At 41.5% G+C, this 19,246-nt stretch overlaps 2 protein-coding genes across 3 annotated transcripts; both read right to left on the bottom strand.

Moving 5' to 3' along the window:
* Positions 1-1,152: 1,152 nt before the first annotated feature.
* On the bottom strand, positions 1,153-4,274 carry LOC120665980. 2 transcript variants are annotated; one of them, XM_039945743.1, is made up of 4 exons: positions 4,057-4,265; positions 3,082-3,258; positions 2,853-2,954; positions 1,153-1,764 (listed from the first exon to the last, which is right to left on the bottom strand). In XM_039945743.1, the coding sequence occupies exons 1-4, from the start codon at positions 4,126-4,128 to the stop codon at positions 1,528-1,530; spliced, it is 588 nt and encodes a 195-aa protein (XP_039801677.1). In that variant the 5' UTR covers positions 4,129-4,265; the 3' UTR covers positions 1,153-1,527. The 2 variants fall into 2 exon arrangements, with proteins under 2 accessions (XP_039801677.1, XP_039801678.1); XM_039945744.1 differs by lacking the exon at positions 2,853-2,954 and having other exon boundaries at positions 4,057-4,274.
* Positions 4,275-7,786: 3,512 nt separating this feature from the next.
* LOC120665978 (phosphatidylinositol transfer protein 3-like) lies at positions 7,787-12,152 on the bottom strand. Its single transcript, XM_039945740.1, has 5 exons — positions 11,972-12,152; positions 11,584-11,760; positions 11,352-11,453; positions 9,004-9,249; positions 7,787-8,593 (listed from the first exon to the last, which is right to left on the bottom strand). Exons 1-5 carry the CDS (start codon positions 12,044-12,046, stop codon positions 8,357-8,359), a joined length of 837 nt encoding a protein of 278 aa, XP_039801674.1. The 5' UTR covers positions 12,047-12,152; the 3' UTR covers positions 7,787-8,356.
* Between the last annotated feature and the right edge of the window lie 7,094 nt (positions 12,153-19,246).

The following is a 19,246-nucleotide window of genomic DNA, read 5'->3' as shown; positions in this document are numbered from 1 at the left end:
GCGCAGAGCAGGATGTGGGTCTCGTGGAGGTTCGGCGGGTGGACCAAGATCGAGCTTCCTTTGGCGGTGGCGTTCGTCGACGGCAAGCTGTGGTCCAGGAGCGGAGGAGCTCGGGGCGCGTCCCCGGTTGTTGGGCTTTCGGCGACGCCTTCATCTCATCCATGTGGATGAATGTTTACTGCGACTATTCTCGAAGCCTTGCGGCGTTAGGGTTCCTCACGATCCGAGCAAGACGGAGCTCCGGCGATGGGGTTCAGTGGCGGCTTCCAGCGGCGGCAGGAGGATTCAGCTGGAGGACTGGAGGTGTAGACGATCCTTGGGACTTAGTTGTTTTTCTGTTGTTTGTTAGGGGCCTGTCTGCAAAAATTCTGCTTTACGTATCCTTTCCAGATGTATCTGTATTTGTATGGACTTTGTATCCTTAACATCAATACAGGTATGTCTTGATAAAAAAAATAATCTCACAATAATCAGAAGAACAAAATAATCTGCGCGTGGTGCGCGTGGCATGTTTCGGTTGGAAAACAGGTCGTCAGCGGTTGTATACTCTCCCTCTCATGCACGCCTCTCCCAATAATCTCTCAATAATCAGAAGAACAAAATACAAGACACAAGTATGAGAAACTGTTATTTGTTATCTGAATATTGATGATTTACAATGAAATTTTTCCTCGAATATATACTCCGAACTAAACTACAGTTCCGGTAAGAGCCCGTCGCCAATCGAAGTACGATTAAGAACTTCTACCCTCCTTTCCTTGTGGATTATTCCTAATCCTGTTGTTTCACAACAGTTTGGACCAACATATATATATAGTTTCATTGGAGCTTGGCCGCAGCAATGGGGCCTACCAACTAGTGTCACTGATTGCATCCATGTGTAGCTCTCCATGAGATGGTAAGAGGCGGGCTCTCCATGAGATGGTGAGCGCTAGCACACGCAGTCTCCTGGTGTTGATGTACAGCATGTTGCTACAGTACAGAAAAGTCATTGACTGTGTATACTCTCAACCTATGACACAAGATGCGAGATGCAGCCATTTAGCTAGTAAGGCTACACTAATATGTTGTTGTCGTTGACAGGGCTGCTCATGAGATTATTTAATTATCGTAGTATATGGGACAAATTCATCGCTGAAGAAGAGACTTCTCTGCTGACAAAAAATTACGACCCTGTTGGTAATAAGGACAAATACAGTGACAACTCAAATCTAAATCCAACATGACACATTGCGGTTGGTTTACTTAACCAAGGAGCTTCATGCATAATATTTTGTTGGCATATATATCTTTAACATAACCCCGACTTCCCCAATAATATCATTCAGAACTTTAAAGTTAATGTTCCCTATGTTCTTAACTATCAACATGAACCTATTTATTATCGGATCACTAATAAGCTGGCATGCATAGGAGGCTCGGAGCATGTGCATGTAAGCTAGATAGAGTTCAATCTTCGTCCAGTTTAACTAACTGCTGACAGTGGTGTTATTGTGCTCTTAGCACGGAACAGGAACTTATTCAAAATCAGGGTGAACAGGTGTTGCCATTGGCTTGTGTCCAAGCTCCCCTTATCTGATCTTGTCTTCTCATTTTCTCGGCATACTTGTTGATGTCCAGGCCCGCTGTGTTTCTTCCTCCAAAGGTAGACTCCAGCTTGCCCAGGTCAAACATATCACCCATTATCCTCTGGCTCTCTGAATTGTTGTTGTACACGAATTTCACTTTCTCGTTCATTTTTTGTTCGAGGAAGTGCTTTATTATCTGCAAAGTCAACCCAGATAAAGGCTATTCAAATTTTTCATTGGATAGGAATACCACATTCACAAAAAGGCATCTATAACAGCATAGAGAAAACTTCTCTAGTTTGTTGTTTTAGTAGATAGAATGCATAAATGCATATGTGTTCTGTAACATTCTGAAAATTAAGCTAACAACTGATTAGCAACACATTTCTATTTGTGTGCGATCCACCAGGACAATGTGTAACCTAAAATGTAGGATATTGAATAAATACTCTTTCTATTAAATTTATAAATACTTTTCCATGGAAGAAAATCATATCAGAAATAAGAATCTTTGTAAAAGATTGTGCACTAAGTAGCAAGTTCACTAGATCATGTCCTATTCTGTATACTACTATATAACTCAAGTAATGAATCTCTTGGAGCTATCTTAATACAACCAAGCTAAATAGATTTATTCTACATGTTAGAAAAAGTATACTTGGATAAGTACAACAAAACTCTAAATCTATTTTGTGTTGGTGCATAGAATTAGTTGAGGCGTTGTTTTGTAATAAAGTATGTCATTTAGAGCTACAAAACCAATATAGAAATATGTACAAACCTAATTCAATAATTTGTATACACTAATTCGTTAAAGTATATCCTATAATTTTGGACACAGATGGTATAATTAGTGTCCGCAAATACCTTCCAAAAAGATTCAAAAATCCTTGGCGGGTTTGTTAGAATAGCAACTGCTATCAGTCCTGGATAATATTTTTGTATTATATGCAATGATTCTCGAGTCAATGAAAATGGCGTATTTGATACTGCCCAACCCCGGAAGTCACTCATCCAAACAATACTCTCTTCTTGTGCATCTTCTGAATTCAGCATCAAGTTTTCCAGGTTGTACACTAGGTATTTTATATGATCCTTTTCAAGTGAGGATTAGTAAATACGATGCTATAATACAATTAAAAAAGAGGTTGAAAACAACCATGTCCAGGTCAGCTATTTCTCAGAGAATATATTCCCGTCATGCTTTCAAATTATTACTACAGCAGGAAACATGCATGCATCTCAAATTTCCTTATATTTAATTTTTGGCGGTGTTACGAAGACCTTTATTGTTGGCAGTGTTATGAAGACCATTCTTCCGTTCTTGTCAAGGTAGTCTGGTATGTAAGCTCTCCTAGCCCCATTCTCACTATCCGCGATGTTTTCCTATAGTAATAAATTGGTTCAAAACAGAAGCTTCGGTCATTCAGTATAAGATAAAATGTTTAATACGTGTTTTCTTTGCAGTAACAAAGTAAATTATTATACATATGAGTTGAGAAAAGTTATTCACCCAACAAATTTTCTCTGGCTTGTACTGACGTCTCCAACTGGCAGCTTCCTTCAGACTCTTGGCAGCTTGAACTGTGCTCCAGTTTCTTGCTCGGAGGGACCGACGGATAGTGGCGTCTGACAGGAATTTCGGCATCTCCATCGGCAGGTTGCCAAGGAGCCCCCGGACCTCATTTATCTGCGTGCTCATAAGAATGTTGACATACAGCTTATACGTTGAACCACATCACGAGAAACCTTATGTCCTTTTAATTTATAAATGACATTCGAGTCCGTCACATATGTGCTGGCTTAAGAAACTTATTTACAATATTAAGAAATACTATAATCAGTAGTCAATATAGCTGCAGAACTCCTATCAGCTGAACATGTATGTATGTAAAAGGAAATCAGTACACAAGACCTTACGAAGTTTTTTTAGTTCCTAATAAACATTGATGAGAACATATGATCATTTGCATGGTCATCTTATTGAATTTGAACAGATAGTCATATTTCAGGGATAATTTGTGAGCCCTAAAAAATTCATGAACAATTTTTGTTAATTTTAATATTTATTTTTATTTAATGGCATAGAGTGGGTATACGAACATAAGCGCGTAAAGTCTGTATGAAACTTTATTATGTGCTGGTTTTTTATAAATAAATGGTAGTAATACCACTAATTTTATCATGACATTTTTGAAATATAATTTGATTGTTTTCTGTGCCATGGCTACACAAGACAAGCTTATAAAACAGAACCAATAAACATGACAGTGAATCGATTTTTACATTAGAAATCTGGTGCTAGAATTTTCTAAAAAATTTTGAGCACATTAAAATACACGTTGCTAAATGGCAAAGTTCTTTCCTTACGTTTGCAGGCTTATAACTAATCGATCGATTTTTACGTTCGAAATCCAGTTCTAGAAATTTCTAAAAATTGTTGGCCATATTGATGTGCAGTTGGTAAATGGCAAAGCTCTTGCCTTACCTTCGCCAGTTGTTCTTGCGAAGATGCTGGTGTCAGCGGCGTTTCACTCCTACTCTTGAAGAGATAACTCATGGCATCCAAATTATGAGGGATGGGTTCCTGGCTGGCTGGAATGCAATCATCCACTAAAAAAGATGTCTCAACCTTCTGGATTTATAGAGTTCGTACACAAGTGTTACATTTCCACATTCCGGCGCCGATAGGAGGACACAAAGACGATTGAAACAACAATGGGGTTGCTGGTTGTTGCAATAGTCCGGTCAAAAATAATGGATAAAAGCAACACGACGTAAGCATTAAATGCAGTCTCGCCGACACGCCCATTTTCGAATTATCGTGGACGTCCTCTCCATCAACCAACCCTTTGGTGGCATTGGACTGTTCATGTAGAGTGTGGAATGCAGTTGGCTGATGAACGTTAAGAAGAGAGGGAGATGGCAAAAAAATTTCGGCTAGCTTTGCTCGGATAGGTCATTTGTAGCGAGGAATTTCAGGGAGAAGTCACCAATCATGGTCTATGTGAGTAGTAGATTACAGAAAAAAAAATGCCTTAATAGTGTTAGGCTAAGCATTTGTTTGGATGGTCTAAAGTTGAATACTAAACTTTAACATCTATTAGCATTTATACGCTTGCTGAGTCTTGCCTAAAGTTTAGCTCACCCTATTACCACTACTGTTTGGATGAGGTAGTGCTAAAGTTTAACGCTTTTGAACTTTAGCATTAGATCTAAAGACCCTAAGATTGTTCTATTCTAATTGAAAGGGATGGTCATCAAAAGAGATTAATAAGCATGACTACACATGTAACATACGTATTCTTATTCGCTGCTGAAGAGACCCATGCTGAGAAATAAATACGGTGTAGTCAATTTTAACAGAATTTAATACTGTGGGCTATGGCCGTATTTGATGGACCCCGTGATACCCGAACACCATGCTCATGTATATAGGAAATATGCTCTAGGGTCTACTATACTCTGCGGATGGGCAAGTAATGAACTACAGCAAGCCCAAAGGGCACACCAAACATTGCTTTGGCATGGGATTCCTAGTCTAAATATTGAATTGCATAACTTAAGAAAGCACACAACATGGTATGGGATACTATTAAGATACTAAGGAAACCATTGTTGGTGTTTAGCCGCCGAGCCTACCGAGGGATACCCCCAAGGTGGTAGGTTTGTAGGTAGGGTGTCTCCAAGATCAAGAACTCGAACATGCAAGGAATACGAAACTTTAGACAAGTTCGGGCCGTAGTGTGTGCAATACCCTACGTTATGTGTGATGGTTTGTATTGCCTTAGATGATTATTGTTGAAGGGGTCCCTACCCACCCTTGTAGTCCTGGAGGACAGAGCTACATGGAAATCGTAGCTGAAAACTAGCTTAGAAGTCATACCCGAGTATTGCTAAGGTAATTTGCTCCTATCAGAGTAGTTACAACGGATGTAAGGTAGGGGCCATGCCCCATCCCTTATTTTTGAACATCTATGTAGTGTGCACAGTCCCGTGGGCCCAGATCTGACGAGCTCTTCATAGTGGAGTATTGTAGGCTTCGAGTACTTCTAAAGGCGTATTTGAGTTCTTCCGGGCTTTGTCTTGAAGGTGTATTTCGAGTACTTTCTTGGCAGCATCATGGTTGTGAGGTGCTCATGAGTCAAGTAGTCTTTTTTTTATATGGTGTGTGATGAAACTCGCACTCCATATGGAGTAGCCCCCAAGCCTTAAGTTGAATTATAGAATCAAACTGAGGCTCAAATCAGTCTTCAATCTTGATCTTTCGAATTTTTTAAAAAATAAGTCATCGATGACACGTGTCCCGTAGCCTCGAATCTTGAATCCAAATCTCAAGATTTGGAATAAAGGATTCAAAGAATCATGGCATACAATGTAGAATAATTTTAATAATTTATTTTGATGGTATATCTGGATAAATTGATTGTGAGATTTGAAAACTTCTTTCTTCAGATGTAATTACTCAAAAAATGGTTAGACAAATAACATCCTCAAAAATCGTTGAATTATCGCTCAAAAATAAATCTTATCCACTGAGAGACTCTTGGACTTCCAAGATATTACAAGTTTGCCATCCCGCTGGTTATTTAACTGCACAGTGACTTAGGATTTTTACCCACTCGCTTTTACCATTGTTGCCTTTTCACCTTCTTCTCCTCGCAGCCACCATCGCCACCAGATCTAGATCTGCGCCCTTTACCTTCCTCTTTTACATTGAGAAAATCGCTAGAATTCCTCTCTTGCTAATCCGAACCTCCGTTGCACCATCCATCAGCCCCCAAGCGTATGCGAGTGAAGAAGCTCGACATTCAATATGGCGCCTGAGAAGTTGGTCTCCAAGAGGAAGGGTAAAGAATCGAAGGAAGCCGAGCCCCTGATCCCCCGATCGAGGGATGGAGGACAAGTAAGTGCTCTGAAGCACAAATCCAATCCCTAGTCGATGATGGCCTTCTGCAATCCCAAAATATTGTTCGGCGGCGTTCCACCTCAGTTTCTAGACCTCCGTCAGCCCCTTCCTCATGGGAAAAGACATGGGCTGCATGAGGAAACCGCCCACCAACTTCGAGCTGGATCGCACTCCACCTGGGCCCTCACCCACTAAAAAGAAGAGCCATGGCTCTATTTTTCAATCTATAGGAAGTATGCAGCGGAGAAGAACACCATGGCAACGAAGCGAGCTCCGAATGTTATTGCCGAGCTGCATTCGAGAGGAGAGGCAGTTGTGGCACAACATCATCTGGAGGCAGCGGCTCCTCCCCCATTCTGGACATAGCTGGAGTTCACGAATGAGAAATGAGTGGCGGCTGCAGTGATGGGAGAAGAGGGAATGGAGTGGGTAGGGTTAGGACAAGGGTCGATTTTCCTAGCCTTGGTGTTTGGGGTTGATTTTCCAAAATTTGAAGGTTGTTTTTGCAACAATGCTTGAGAACAGCTGGCAGCTCGCGAACGTTTTGTGGGGGCAGCAAGAGCTCTCGTGCAAGGAAATGGGAGCTGTCTTTAATAAACCCGATGCAATAACCGTCACCTATATATGGCTACTTGCGTCTACCGTGAGCATAGGGTTTTTTTCACAAACTGTTGATGTCACGTGTGTGTGTGTGCCAGGGGTTGGGGAGGGTGGGGGGGAGGTTGAACTGGTACTGATACTAAGTAGTTGTTATGGATTCGTTCCGGATGAGATTGCTTAAGTGGATGTCTGAGAGTATTATGTTGTGCAATGTTTGAAATGTCGGAAACTTGTTGCCCTGCCTGAGGACAAACGGTATAGGTTTTAGCCACAAACTGGTATTGATAGTGATTTAAAAAACAATATGATAACCCACTCTGTAGTGGCTTTTGAATTTATCTGTACCGCATCCTGCAAAGAACTGACCCATTTTACCTATTCTTAAACCTATCCAGGGACGAAGCCAGCAGGGGGCAACCCGAGCTCCAGCCCCCCTACCGCCATGATTTCCATGGAGCCCGGGGTAAGCCCCCCTACCACCATGAGGAGGAAGAAAAAGGAAAGAAGAGGCTGGAGGAAGAAGAAGAGGAAGCCAGCCCCTCCAAACGCCATTCCTGGCTTCGTCACTCCTATCCATGCCGTGCCATGTGGAGAACCAAGTTCTAATAATCCTTCTACATAGATACTAGTCCCTAAATCTATCAGGTATCTGATGGTGGGTTTCCAGCTTGTATAGATAATTTATTTTGTTGTAGTCCATGAAAAAGAATGAAAGTTATAGGGATCTTTACAAATCTACAATGTAATGATGATTCCATATAGGAAGAAAAATATTTCGTAACCATGCCGTTTGCACCTCCAGATGATCCATATCTTTTTCAAATCCTGGTTCCCCTGAACCATCCTGAACACTTTTTAAAGCATGTATTTCTCACTTAAATCCATATTAGCTCGCCTCCTTGTTCATGATTTGTTACCGCATTTCACCATCATTTCCATACATGTCACCTAGTCTCTCTTCCACCTCCAGTTTTATGTACTAGCCTTATATCGACATCATATCACCTACTACAATACAGTGACTCATGAATCCACATGGCATCTGATTCTATAGGACCTCATGATCTAATCTGCTTTACATCTCAGTCATTCTGGTATCTATAACATAATGATTAACCTCCTATCCTTTTATGGCGATCGAGCTTATTAATTTATGAGAACACTTGTGTTCAGTGCTCAGCTTATGAAGTAATATAAGGCTCTAATCCCTTCTCCGTATGTCGTCTTTGCTGGTTACAGTGGAGTTCATATACACTTAGCAAGATGAATCCTGCTATGGTCAGGTAGAAATGGCATTTCCATTTGCATTTGTCGAAGCTCCCCTGACCTGATCTCTTCTTCGCATTCTCTCAGAATACTCGACAATGTCGATGCCCCACGTATTTCGTCCGCCAAATGCAGACTCTAACTTGTCTGGGTCAAACATGTCAGTCATTATTCTCAGGCTCTCAGAGTTGTTAGAGTACACAAATCTCACTTTATCTTTCAGTTCGGGCTCGATGAAGTAACTCATTATCTACAAAAGAGGAAATTTTTAGAGCTGGGATGCAAAAGCTCATGGAAAGCACAATTTAGGGCTTCAAGGGTACAATTTCATGCTCACTTCCAAGGTGCAGCTAAACCTACAGTAAAAGGACAATATATACTACTAATTTGTTCTTTGTGGTTTGGGTGCAACAGTATACAAAGGTTTCGACAAGACACATTCTGCAACAAGCATCTTTGTCATTAATTTCATTGTACTATGCCATAAAAATAAATAAAAACAATACATTAGAGATACAGTTAAAAATTGATCTAGTAAAGTTTGTATAGATATATAGGACCAGGCTATGTATAGTTTCAAGTACAGTTTGAAGTCAAAGTGAAGAATGGTTGGATAATGTCATGAACAAGAATATTATGTATGTTTTTGTTCGTTAATACCTTCCAAAAAGATTCGAATATCTTTGGTGGGTTGCAAAGAATTGCAACAGCTACCAACCCCGGATAATAGTTCTGAATTATGTCCAGAGATTGACGGGCTATTGCCCATGGCGTACTTGATAGTGTCCATCCTTGGAAGTCCATTACCCAAACAACATTTTCTGGTGCATTATTCTCTGAGCTCATGGTCAAATTTTCCAGGTTGTACACTAGTTGTTTGATCTGTTCCTTCGCTGAAGTTATGCTCTGTTTAAACAGGCAAAGATTAGTAAATATAATATACAAAGAAGTAAAAACTAAAAGTTACATAAAACAGCAGCGACTATTGATTCCTTTTAGCTTTCAAAAAAAACTATTGATTCCTTTTGCAGGGGGTTGACCCTCACCGATGCAAAGTTAGTATCAAATTCTTATTTCCAAGATGTTTGAGAATGAACAAAACAATGTCATCAACCATAGAACTATTTGTCTATACAAATCTTTTTTCAGAGTAATTTTTTAGTCCTTGATTCAATTAGCTAGTAGCTAATCACTCTCTCGACGGAGGAGTCCCTCATGTCAGCCCCCCTCCAGTCTGCCTTTCCGCTGCTAAATGTGACTGCTGTAAGTCAGCACCACTCCATGAGGATGGTGGCATGGGGCTCCTTTCATCTTCGAATCTTCTCCAACCCAGGGCTTATCCAATCTGTTGCTTAACATGCACATTTGTGAATTTCTAACCATCAGTTTAGTAGCATATTAATGGATTTATTTTTAATGGGGGTGCCTGACCCCTTTTGCCCGCATATCCCATATGGCTCTATGGTTGGGTTATGCACATCCATGGCCGGATCCAGCAACACCATAATGGAGTTGGGTCAGTTCCAGAGTGGGATGTGTAAGTTTCCCTCTTGGGGCGTTGTCGACGATGCTCCCTGCTATTATCGCGAGACTTCTGGGTGAAAACCTAACTTTGGCTCGCTGGAGGGGTGGTGGCGGCATCATGGTCGTCGTTTCCTCCTTGGAGGTATCGTCTAGGAGGTCATCTTCGAATTGGAGTCACCTTCCTCGACTGGCTAGGCTTTGTTGTGGGAGATGGTGATTATGTTGGCAGGCTTGCGGAGAGGTTGCTTTTGGTTGGGTTCGAGATCATCTAGGTGCGGTTTTCTACACGACAGAGGGACACAAGCAGCATTGTTAGTTTTTGGGCAAGACTTTCTGGCATGAAGATTCTAAGTAGACGAGCGATGCAAAAGGAGGTTGTTGCACAAGTCTTATGCAATTCCAAAGCAATGATTTAGAAAAAGCTTGGAGCTTAGTCTATCTAGCTCTCTTTCTTTTATATTTAGTTTCTACTTTGTTTCTCATTTTTGAGGTTTGGGGGTCGAAGAACTCCTGTAACTTGTTGGGTGTATATATCCACTTGTGGATATAGAGGCCAAATTTCTATCGATTATCAAAAAAAAATCCAATAAGAAATGTCCTCATTAGTTCAGAGGTTGGAGTTATCTTGGTATCCATTAACATATAGAACCGTTTACAGGAATGACTCTTCTTCGCTTTAGATGGACCCTATATATTTCGAACGTGTGCTACTAGCTAGTTTGCGGTACTATCTTCCCAAGATGGTACGGCCAAAGAAGGTACGAAAGTAGTGGAGTTCGTGCATGTTCTATTGCGATCGATTGGCGGTACTATCTTCCCAAGATGGTACGGCTAAAGAAGGTACGAAAGTGGTGGAGTTCGTGCATGTTCTATTGCGATCGATTGGCCTAATAAGGCTAGGAGGTATGGCTGCATTAGCTCTCAAAAGTATGGAAAGGCAGCAATAGTGGACTTCAATGTGGTGTTGTTTGAGTACCGATTCCTGGACTCCGATCCGGGGAGAAATCCCTAGTTGTTGGTTGGTTGTTTCTTGGGATGTAGTAGTTGTTGCTTTGCTTGTTAAAAACATTGTGCAGATTATTTTGAGGAATTTGCTCTACAGGGTGAAATCCGTACTATTTGAATTGTTGCAACAACGACATACGTGTGTACCATGTTTCCTTTGTGGAGGGGTTGCATTTGGAGTGTCTTTGTGGTGCAAGATACTCAAGATTATGTTGACATGAATGTTCAATTATGATAGGTTGTATAATGTTATAGTTGTGCAAAGGCTAGAAACGGTCTTCAAACCATTATACAACTTTGAAGTCAATAAATATATACTACCATAATGCCATAGGATAAGAAACTCCATAGCATTATAGCTGCATTGGAAAGGATAACTTCACTTTCATTTGACTGGAAAAATTTGTGTGCAAATTTATAGAATATTTTGGACAACTGGATATATAATATGTTGCTTCTTTGCATCCACTAAAACTGACCTTTACTGACGGCCGTGCTACCAACACAGTACGCCCATTTTTGTCAAGGTAGTCAGTTATATACGCCCTCTTCACCTCATTCTCCCGTTCAGCAATGTCTTCCTATCATATAGAAAGTAAAAGAAAGATCTTTGTTAATATTGGAATTAACAAATAAAACGCAAAGAACAGTACATGTTAGTAGACAATTTACAATATTAATCATAAAGGCAGTTACAATTACGATACTTACCCAACAGATTTTTTCTGGCTTGTACTGACGCCTCCATTTAACAGCTTCTTTCAGAGACTTGGTGGCCTGAACCACGCTCCAATTTCTTGCATGGAGGAAGCGGCGGATGGTGGCGTCCGACAAGAAGTCCGGCATCTCTGTCGGCAGCTCACCCAGAAATTCCTGTACCTTATTTATCTGCATGTTCATATATATCGATGTGTTTAATAAAACTCCTGTCTCTAAACACGCTACGATCAAATGGATCTTCCATGGCAACAAATTCATAAAATATGTTCTTGTTACTTCAACAAAGGAGAGTATAATTTAACTTCGAGCATTGCTAGCTAGTATATTCTTTTCAAAACGATGCTGCACAGCAGCGTAAACGGCAGAGCTTGTGTCCTACCTTTGCTTGTTCTTCCGAGGCATGTTCCTGCAGGGTTGGTTCCCTCTCCCTCTTGGTCTTGAGCAGGTAACTCATTGCTTCTGAAGTTCTGATCAACTCACGGTTTCTGAATACCTTCTCATGTCCACTGGAGTTTCTCCAGGATCGGATTTATAGAGTTTCTCGAGTACACATCCAGCGCACTGCGCACAGCTGATAGGGATACGAGAGGGTCGTCAAGGGAGCAGGTGGTAGTTGAGCAAAGCACGAAGGATAAACGCGAGCATTGAATGTGTTCAACAATGTATCAATGCTAACTGTTCCTGACACATACGTGTCGTTCTTGTAGAATTAAAGAGCGCCGACCTATTTGAGGGGACCTATCTTGGATCATTGGCTGGATGCGGTGGTGCAGTTAGCCGGTGATCGTAAAGACGACACAGACACGTACGGCCGCAGTCTTTCGCATTTCTGAGGATAAATCGATCAAAAACGAAACAAAATGCAACACGGGACATGCATCCTCATCTACCGGGCGACCAATATTAATACATTATAGTGTAGTGGTAGCTACGTACCGAGATATTACCTTGGTTGGATCCTGATTAGATCAGCTAGAGCCAAAATTAACTACATAGCTCTAGCTAGGGAAAACCTAGGAGATTAACCATTATATGTCCATGGTGCAAGGTGAGGGTAAATTTTCTTCTTATTGACATAGATGGTCATAGAGGAAGAGACATTAATTACGACCGCAACATGAGATTCTTAGACCGTGCTTTCTTTAGTCTTAGGACTAATTTTAGTCCATGAGCTAAAAACTTTAGTCCATTTCCTGTTTGGAACCAGAGACTAAAAGGGACTAAAGATTATTAAATAAACTGTATAAAAGATCATGTTACCCTCCCTCCCTCTCGCTCTCCCCATCCACACCGTCGTCGCCGCTGCCCTCCTCCTGGTTCCTCCACTTCCTCTCCTCCCCCACGCTCCCGGATTAGACCTGGCCTCCCTTCCCCCGCTTCAGCCTCCCATCCCCCGCTCTTGCGGGTCATGGCAGCGGCGGCGGGTCGAGGCGACGGATTGTGGGTCGAGGTAGCAACGGGTCGAGGCGGCGGCAGTAGCGGCTTGCGTGGGCTGTGGCAGCAGTGGGTCGAGGTGGCGGCGGTGGGTGGAGCGCGGGCGGTGGCAGCAACTTGCGCGGTAGCGGCTACGGGTGCAGCGGGCAGTGGGTGGTGCGGCCGGCGGCAGCTTACGGGTGGTGGACCAGAGGTAGTGGATGGAAACGTTGATCTCCTATAGGCTTTTAGTCCTAATAAGCTCTTTCAAAATGGTCTTCTACATTTTAACCCTAACTTGCACTTTAAATTCATATTAGTCCCTCCTGTTTGGTTCTTTAGGGACTAAAATGCAGAGACTTATGCAACAGTCCTATGAACCAAACATGGTCTTAATGCTGAACAACGTCCTGCGAAATAATTCTTGCAGTGACGATACAGGCATCATATCTACTGTTCTTCAGCCATTAAGAATTCAACTAAAACAAATTAAATTTCTTAAAATTTTAATTTTAGTCCAAACACTAACTTAATAATGGTCAAGCCTATCGGTTGGGGAAAAGAAAGAAAAAATGTTGGGCATCAGAGTTATGAATTTACTGGTAATACATTTAAAGCAAGTTGATGGCTGTGTTGGATTAAATGCAATAACTATTATCTATATCAATAAATACTCCCTCCATCCCATGAAGAACCTTCGTTTAAAAAATTTCAAATATATTAGTACTAAATGCGGAAAATGAACATATTACCTCTAATTAACTATAATAGTTGTGATGAAAATCATGTTGTTTATTTAATTTTTTAGATTATCAATAAATACAAATGTATTAGAACCAGAAATGTAACATCTACTTAATCATTCGATTGGCTTCATACCCTTCTCTATGCAATAATTTTTTTGGTATTTGATATTACTTCAATTAGATAAACTTTACTACAGTCTAAATGAGCATTCTCTGTGGGATGATAAAATTTAAAGGCTAAGCGAATGGTCTTTGTAGAAACAGAGTATTTAGGATTTACTAATGGTGTATTTAGATCACTTTGCATTTTGCATTTTTTGTTTTTGGAAGGGAATCTTCAATATTTGAAGTATTAAATGTAGAGTAATCATAAAACTAATTACAAATCTCGTCTGTAAACTACGAGACGAATCTAATGAGCCTAATTAATCCATCATTAGAGAATAGCAATTTCGTGCCTAGTCATGTTATAATTAGTCTCATTAGATTCGTCTCACGATTTACAGTCTATTTGTATAATACAATTTATTTTTTAATTACATTTAGTACACCATACAAATTATTTATAAAAATTTTGTATTTTGCGTTTTGAGATCCAAACAAGGCCGAAAGGTGAGCTGGACGAAAGAGACAAGAGAGCATGGGCGGCTACCATACGTGGACCAGCTAGCTGTACGCTAGTCCGAGGCTCCCTCCCATATGCTGGAGCAGTACACAACAAACAACTGACATGCGAGAGACTTTGGGTCATGAGCAAAGGATACTATACACTATGGCACATCCGGACAAATTTTTCAATCGCATTACTTCACCAATCAATCTTTGATTGTATAGCACGAGAATGGAAGATTAGATATATTTTAATTTTTGGAAAGAAATGTTTTTAAAGAAATTATTTGTAAGAGTTAAATACACTAGAAAATTATTAGTCAATCAATTTTTTGATTTGATAATAAATAAATATTCGTAAATAATATAGTTTTATTTCATGTTCTACTTATTAAAGAAGTATAGCGAAATTCATACTACAGATAATAGTGCTGTTAGAAGTATTTAATTACTTCTAGTTGCTCAGTTAACATTTCAAGATTGCTCTGAGAAGGATTTTGCTAGAGCCCAAAAGTAGAATCAAAGGACCAGGCTAGCAAGAAGAGGATTGGGAAGGGCAATTATAGATTGGGGATTGGTCGGGGAGACCACAAGAGCATATATATCTCTAGTTTCTTCTTTCTGACGTGTTCCACAGTTCATTACAAAGTTCTCTTCTCCCTTTAACCACTCCACACGCAACTCGCATTACACGGCTAGCTGTAACGCAGCCCCCGCGCGCGCATCAACTCCACACGCGAACTCATTTCCTGCGCCGAGACACGTACTCATTGCTTTCCGCTTTCCGTCAACAAAGGCCATTGCCACGCCAACCACGTAGAGGTATTGACATTCCCTACCACTTTGAAACCAACGTGACCTCAAGTCGATGAAGCAGGGAAATGACTCTTGACAGCCAAAATTGACAAATTTGGAGAACAACCGGTCGGGCCAGCCGGTTAGACTGGTTGTAATCCGAGTAGAGGTTTAGATTTGTATTAGAAATCCTAATGTAAATAGATTTAAAAGGGGTACGTCTTCCTCAGTCTATATATACGAAGGTTAAGATGTATTGAGGGCAATCCCAATTGATTTAATAAAAATTGTCTTATTTTTCATCTCTCAAATCATAGCCTCTTCCAAACCATAATCTGCTATTTTTCCTACATCTCGACGGCGTTTTAAGACGTTCTATGTGGCTTGACCGACCTTAGAACAACCCTAGTTCTTCGAGCTCCGACAGGGTCCCTCCTAAGCTTCAGTTGGTAGGTTTCATTTGATCAAAAATCTTCACTTTCCTTTTCTTCCAAAGACACCAAGATAAGAGCATAACTAATGTGCAGATTGCCTTGCCCAGGGAACCTAGCATGTTGGTGACATTAAACCACCATTCCTGAACAGTTGTGCATTGTGACCATTATGCCAATTTGGCTTTAGGAAGAGTAAGCCAAGTAGCCATCAGGTTCCAAACCTGCTGCCAATGGTGATAAGGTACCACTACTAGAAAACGGGGCATTAGAACCGGTTCAAAATGCCCATAGGAACTGGTTTTGCAACCGGTACCCCCTAACCGAGATCCTTGGGGTCGATTTAGGACATCGGATTTTTCAACCAGTGCATTAGGCCCTCTTTGGTACCGGTTGGTAGTACCTCAGAGGCTGCCACGGTGACGCAATCGAGCAGCAACCAGTACCAAAGAGTTTTTGTCTTCCCGCATGGAGCTAGAAGGTCCATGAACTCGCATACGTAGTACCCACACCAATCAGTTCTTTGCTTTTGTCTCACACACTTAAGCAGAAATAAATTAATTATTCAATATTTGTGTATGCCTATAGAGAACAATTGAGATTACTTAATTAGAAAAAGGTTCGTGAATCAACATACCGGAAAATCCATTCTAACGTTCAGTTCCTCCCTCCATTGATCGGCTCCTTTGTTCTTTTTCACAAATTTTTTCCACACCCTGCGCTCAACGTTAAGTTTGATATTGAACAATTGTTATAAACATAAAAAGGATTTGATTGTGAAAATTGAACTTACCTGTTCAATGAGTCTAAGAAATGTAGGATTGCGGACTTTGGGTACCTCAGAGAGTCGAACACTACAAGATTGTTGCTCTCTATGAAAAGTATTAGCAAAACCCAATGATAACTGCAGATATAGATAGCATATATACATGCATTAGACTTAGCATATATTTAGGAATATAAAAGAGGTATGAGTCGACCAAGACTTACCCATAGTTGTAGGGTATCATTATATAGAATTTGTAATGTTGCCTAGTCAGGGAATCGTACATGTTTTGACATGTTAAGAACTTTCTGGTTGACTAGCAATGGACACATCAAGCCCACCTGATGGTGCCATCCTTCTTTTCGGCATCTTTGAAGCTCCATACTAAATGATAAAATAGAAAATATATAGTGCACACAGATACTTACGTCGCTTGTTAACAAAAAGTATTAATCTAGAGATAAGTGATACTTAGAGAACCCAAATGGTGATAATAGAGATGTCGAGGGATTGTCGACAGTATATGCGATGTAGAACTTCGAAGTATACCCAGAAGTCGTCCTCCCCGCGGAAGAAATTCTAGTCGTGAAACTTGACTCCAAACATTTTCATTTTGGTCTTCGACATTTGCAGGTACCATTTATGCAAATTGTACATCTGCGTGCCAGGACTCATCTCCACTTCGCCAGTGACAAAAGGTTTTCCATGCTCGTATGGAACAGCAACAATGGGAGCGACTGGGATATCCTCCATTACCCTCGTTAATCCTATTTGGGCAAGAAATTCCGCCTCGTGTAGGCTTGCCACCCTCGGCACCTGGAGGGGCTCGAGTTCCTTTCGTTGTGTTCCTAGCTGAGGAATGTTCTTGCCACATTTCTTATTTCTCTGCTGGTGGGCCTTTATCAGAGTTCGGTCGTAGTCCGAGCATTTTTTTTTTGGTTTAGGTGGGTTGTCCAGACTTATGAAAACCTTTGTTGCTACTTCTAGATCTACTGGTACCCTCTTTTCTAGGACTTTAGGTTTCAAGTGTTCTTTCACATAGCGAGCCAATTCCTCGTTCATTTCCTCATCGGTCATCTCGTAGGCTAATTTCTTTCATGGGGCTATTTTCTTTTCGACCATTTTCTGCTTCTTGTTTGTTGGTCCAGTCGGTGGGAGGGATGATGACTTTTTCTTTCCTTTTCCAGTGCTGGAGGAGTTGGAGTACTCGTATCCCTTTGCATGGGTGGAGACGGTGGTGAGAGAGGTTGTGGAGATGGTGGTGAGGGAGGTTGCGGAGACGAACGACCGGGATCCCTGGGAGCCATTGTGTTTCCAATAAGTTTGATGTCGGTCTTGCGCTATAGAACGATCCCCTGGAGTGTGTCTCCCAATGTCTTCTCTCCATCCCCTCCAACGAAATCAAGCTCAAGATTCTCAATGTCCCCGCTCGTTCCAACTATCTGCTCAACTGTGACGGAGGCGTAGCCAGGGGGTATCGGCATTCCATGAATTGTACTACAAGGATTCAGTGGTAGGGCTGACCCGTATGCTACATGAACGGATATATTCTTAGCTCACACATGTAGTTCACATGTTGTCGGAATGGAAATATCATCCACTGGATACCTCTGGTGCTCCACCGCTGGTGCCACCGTGGATGCACAACTGCTGCATTGCTGAGAGGCCAGTCTTATCACAACATCCGGGTGCGACCCAGCAATGCCCCTTTGTTGGCTCAGAGCTAGCTGCACTACCTCATTGACCCTTGCGTCCATCTGAGATTCCAACGATGCAACCTTCTTGTTCATCTCTTCTTGTAAGGCACGAATTTTCTTGTCCTGTTCTGCCTTGGTCTTGCAATGTGTCTTGTATCAGCATTGTCCGGCCCAAGCAACTTTTCATGGGACCACGCCGATGCCGCGGGCTCGTCTAGGGTGTTTTGGATTCTTTAACATCCTGGCCACTTCATCATTCTCCCTTTCAGGCTGGAGTATTCCTTGTTTGGCCTCATCTATTGCTGTGACCAGATCGCGGGACACTTCTTGCATATGCTCTGGCACGACCAAAGTTCAATCCAATTGGTTTAGTGTCACGCCATTAGCAAATAACCACCACTTCGATCTATCCGGTCATTCCCAAGTCGCCGGCCGGATGCCTCTATCCATAAGATCCTGCTCCATCTTCTGCCATTTTCTAACTGCCTTCTTATACCCTCCCGCCCCAAGGTGGTGGTTGTACTTCTTCTTTGATGCATTCGTCTTGGCCTATTTAGATTTTTCTTGCGCTTCCTCAGATAGTTTGTACTGTTTAAACTCCTCCCAGTAAGTTTTAACCTGAGGAAGATCATCCCAGTTCGGCTCCTTAGCCTTCTTGACGTAATTGGTGAACAAATTCTTCTTGAATGTTGCAAATGCAAGGGCCATCTTTTTCAAGGCACATTTCTTCACAAGTTCTTCATCTACTCCTTCAGGAAGAGTGAACATGAACATATCCTTGAGTTTTGTCCATAGCATTTCCTTCTGATGTGGAGGCATGACGTGTTGTTGTTCTTCTGGTTTGCTTGATTTCCAGAGTCTTTTGGTGATCGGAATTCTTGCCTGAACAATAACCCCACATTGGATGACAAACTTGGTGCTAGCAGCCTCTGGAGTACTTGGACAGCCCTTTGCGTCCACTTCTGTGATAACCTATCTTCCCTCCATTCTTATGGGTCGGCCGGCATCTCCCTTTGGACTGGCTCATCTTCGATACAGAGGATGACTAAATTAGAGAAAAGATATGTTAAACGCAAAACTAATCTAGCTAAGTCACCATGCATAATTGAGATACATACTGTAACACCCCGGGTGTTTACACAGTATTTTATTTTGGTGCCTGCACAGTAATGGTGTAGGTTTGCTATGCATCATGTG

The sequence above is a fragment of the Panicum virgatum genome, chromosome 3N, assembly GCF_016808335.1.
Source record: "Panicum virgatum strain AP13 chromosome 3N, P.virgatum_v5, whole genome shotgun sequence".
NCBI lineage: Eukaryota > Viridiplantae > Streptophyta > Magnoliopsida > Poales > Poaceae > Panicum > Panicum virgatum.
This window is presented reverse-complemented; position numbering and strand designations above follow the sequence as displayed.

What these genes read in the sequence shown, in the direction of transcription:
- LOC120665978 (XM_039945740.1), bottom strand. Translation starts at nt 12,046, where the DNA reads ATGAGTTACCTGCTCAAGACCAAGAGGGAGAGGGAACCAACCCTGCAG. An exon ending in CCTCGGAAGAACAAGCAAAG is followed by an intron (nt 11,761 to 11,971) that starts GTAGGACACAAG and finishes ATGAACATGCAG; the next exon opens with ATAAATAAGGTACAGGAATT. An exon ending in TAGCACGGCCGTCAGTAAAG is followed by an intron (nt 9,250 to 11,351) that starts GTCAGTTTTAGT and finishes CTGTTTAAACAG; the next exon opens with AGCATAACTTCAGCGAAGGA.
- LOC120665980 (XM_039945743.1), bottom strand. Translation starts at nt 4,128, where the DNA reads ATGAGTTATCTCTTCAAGAGTAGGAGTGAAACGCCGCTGACACCAGCA. An exon ending in CGCAAGAACAACTGGCGAAG is followed by an intron (nt 3,259 to 4,056) that starts GTAAGGCAAGAG and finishes ATGAGCACGCAG; the next exon opens with ATAAATGAGGTCCGGGGGCT. An exon ending in TAACACTGCCAACAATAAAG is followed by an intron (nt 1,765 to 2,852) that starts GTCTTCGTAACA and finishes TTGACTTTGCAG; the next exon opens with ATAATAAAGCACTTCCTCGA.